Source organism: Sphaeroforma arctica (assembly GCF_001186125.1).
Source record: "Sphaeroforma arctica JP610 unplaced genomic scaffold supercont1.151, whole genome shotgun sequence".
Classification (NCBI taxonomy): domain Eukaryota; class Ichthyosporea; order Ichthyophonida; genus Sphaeroforma; species Sphaeroforma arctica.
Window position 1 is genome coordinate 125,749 of NW_014040407.1, and position 3,042 is coordinate 128,790.

The 3,042-nt window shown below is 44.7% G+C and overlaps 1 protein-coding gene across 1 annotated transcript in view; it reads left to right on the top strand.

Annotated features, from left to right (window-relative positions):
• Nucleotides 1-250: 250 nt before the first annotated feature.
• The window catches only part of SARC_03103 (hypothetical protein), a gene marked incomplete at both ends in the record, with an annotated part of 6,166 nt that continues 3,374 nt past the window's right edge, over nt 251-3,042 (top strand). The window contains 4 exons of the mRNA XM_014303125.1: nt 251-287; nt 379-488; nt 2,283-2,576; nt 2,760-2,902. Coding sequence (XP_014158600.1) covers nt 251-287; nt 379-488; nt 2,283-2,576; nt 2,760-2,902 — 584 coding nt within the window. The remainder of the gene's footprint in view (nt 288-378; nt 489-2,282; nt 2,577-2,759; nt 2,903-3,042) is intronic.

A 3,042-nucleotide genomic window follows, 5' to 3' on the forward strand; every position in this document is an offset into this window, starting at 1 on the left:
ATGTATATATATATATGCATACATTCAAATATGCATACACACATATCGAGGTCGCCTCACGATGGCAATGACGTGTTGTCCGTCAAATAAAAACCATGTGTAATCTATATTCACGCCGAGTGATGACGAGTGGTGCCATAATGAATGAGCATGTATGTACAAACCAAGCACGTAATGATACGCTAATGTTTAGGTATGTAGTGCGTATGTTTACACTGAACACACAAGAACAACGCGATATCTTATGGAGATGAGTTTCCCCCCCACATCTGCACCCAAAGATAAGGGTACACACTCTGTTTCGGCATATTCGTTTCGCATATACTCACATGCCAAATACAATACAATACTGTGTTTGCCCACATTCTGTTTGCGTAGGGAACAAGCGTCCGGCGGCAGAGCTGTCAGACGAAGACGACGACGCGGATCTGTACGGGAGCGATGCAGATGAGGAGGAGAATGCAGAGACACCTACGAAGAAACGCAAGGTGTGCAGATACATCAGCTGATGCGTGCGTGTGGATAGAATCAATTAACTGTGTACTTGTGTATGTGTGTACGAAAGGTGCGTAGATACATCAGCTGATGCGTGCGTGTGGGTAGAATCAGATACCTGTGTACTTGTGTATGGGTGTATGCATGGTGTGCAGATACATCAGCTGATGCGTGCGTGTGGGTGTGGGTAGAACCAAACAACTGTGTACTTGTGTATGGGTGTATGCAAAGTGTGCAGATACATCAGCGGATGCGTGTGTGTGGGTAGAATCAATTAACTGTGTACTTGTGTATATGTGTTCGTCCGAGAGTGTGGTCTCTGTGTATGCAGGCGGGTGTCTAGGGATTATAGTGTGCATCCACCGGGGACAGGTGGATGGGTAGGTATTGTGTCTGTGCGCTTGTAAGGTTTAGCTGGCTCTAAGTACTCCGGCCCGATAGCTAGATGGATATAGGTGCTTCCCGCCTACATGTAGACAAGTTTCATAATAAGGTATTCCGTTAAGTATTTAGAGGTTCCGGAACTTCAGCAGTCTGCTACTCATTTTGGAACAGCTAGTTTCCGTGTCCCAGCTCTTGGCAGCGCTGCATAGCTCCCGCGTATTTGTAGCTGCAGCGCTGCATAGCTCCCGCGTATTTGTAACTGCAGCGCTGCACAGCTCCCGCGTATTTGTAGCTGTTTCCCTTTCAATTTCTGCTGTTTAGTGTCTTCTTCTGTATTATTAACATCTGACGTTTCCGGGTTCAATGTGTAGTTTGGTTGGGTTGAGGTTTTAACATTGTAGTTTGGTTGGTTTGAGGTTTTAATACTGAGTTGCTGTGTCCTGCGGTATTTCGACAGGTGCATTGGGCGCGGTCTGTTGCCATGTGCCGTTGCTAACCACAATTGCGAAGAAACCTGTCCAATCAGTCGTGATTGATATACAACACGTGCAATGTCTGGTGTTGTATTTTTAACCTGTCACGTTATATGTTTATATACGTCAATATATGGTTAAAGCAATGTCTGGTGTTGTATTTTTAACCTGTTACGTTATATGTTTATATACGTCAATATATGGTTATAGCAATGTCTGGTGTTGTATTTTTAACCTGTTACGTTGTATGTTTACATACGTCAATATAAGGTTATAGCAATGTCTGGTGTTGTATTTTTAACCTGTTACGTTATATGCTTATATGCGTCAATATAAGGTTATAGCAATGTCTGGTGTTGTATTTTTAACCTGTTACGTTATATGTTTATATGCGTCAATATAAGGTTATAGTAATGTCTGGTGTTATATTTTTAACCTGTTACGTTCTAAGTTTATATGCGTCATTTTAAGGTTATATTCGTCATTATGAAATTATATGCTTCATCTGTGTATCAGCGTGTCATGTGGTCGGTTGGCATGGCAATGGCTATCCGTCGGGTGTTCAACTGGTCTGTATTGTGATTCGGTACAGCTCTCTGGCAGACGTTGTGACGTTGTGACGTGCCACAGTCTACTGTGTGGGGCGTGAGAGAGTGTTTGTGTGCCAACGTACCTTGTTGGTTTACTTATTTCTGCTATGTGGTGTTGTTTTGGCTTGTTCTTTTGATGTGCTAGTGTATCTTGGGCATCTGCGCTTCTTACAGTGGCAGTGCGGTACTAAATTTGTCCGTATCTGACTGGGCCGTCGAACATTGACCGCACCTTACTCGATGCCTCCTATCCCATTCCAATTCCCGATTTTCTTCATGGAATACTTGCATTTAAACTCTAACCCCCCTTCCCGGCCCCCATCTCCTACCAATAACTTAGGCATCCACTTCAGGGCAAACCGGCTCCGAATCTTTAGGCCTGGGTGCAGAAAACCCGCCCACGCAGATACCTACTTACTTATTTGTGACATCAGCCGTGGGTACGCTATCCGCCTACGACGTGGCAACGGGTGTCGAGTGCTTCAGAGTTCCCAACTTCTGCGATGGTCCCGAAATATTGGCGGACAGCTATACTGGGATGGACATGGACGAGGACACTGACGCTGCCACAGAGAAAAGTACTGAGACGAAGAGTAGTGCCCACGCGAAGGCCAATGGGCCTATTGTGGTGGAGGTATGGTGACTGTCGCTCGGAGGGGTGCAGAACTTTCTTGTACAGTCAAACTTAACCGTGAGTTTGGGGTTTTTTACGTTTATGTCCCAAGTTTCGGTTCGACACCCCCGGGGTTTCTACTAGATTTTTAGTGAAGGTGGGATTATATTCAATTTTTGGTGTACCTTTTGTGCATCGCTGCAGATTAAATTGGTTGCCCTGGGCAAGAGAAAAGAGTTGCTGCATCTGCTGGCTATCACGTCGGCGGGTGATCTCAACGTATATCGCGCATTCCAATGCGTGCCACCAACACGCGGCGATAGAACAAAACCAATGTACAAGCAAAGGTAAGGCTACCCATTCAGTCGGAAATAGATATCATACTGCACCTGTTGGTAAAGTTACATAAGATGTGTATGTGTATATGTTTATATCATTTACTTGCATATCGTAAGATGTGTATGTGTACGTGTATGCGCATGTGTAT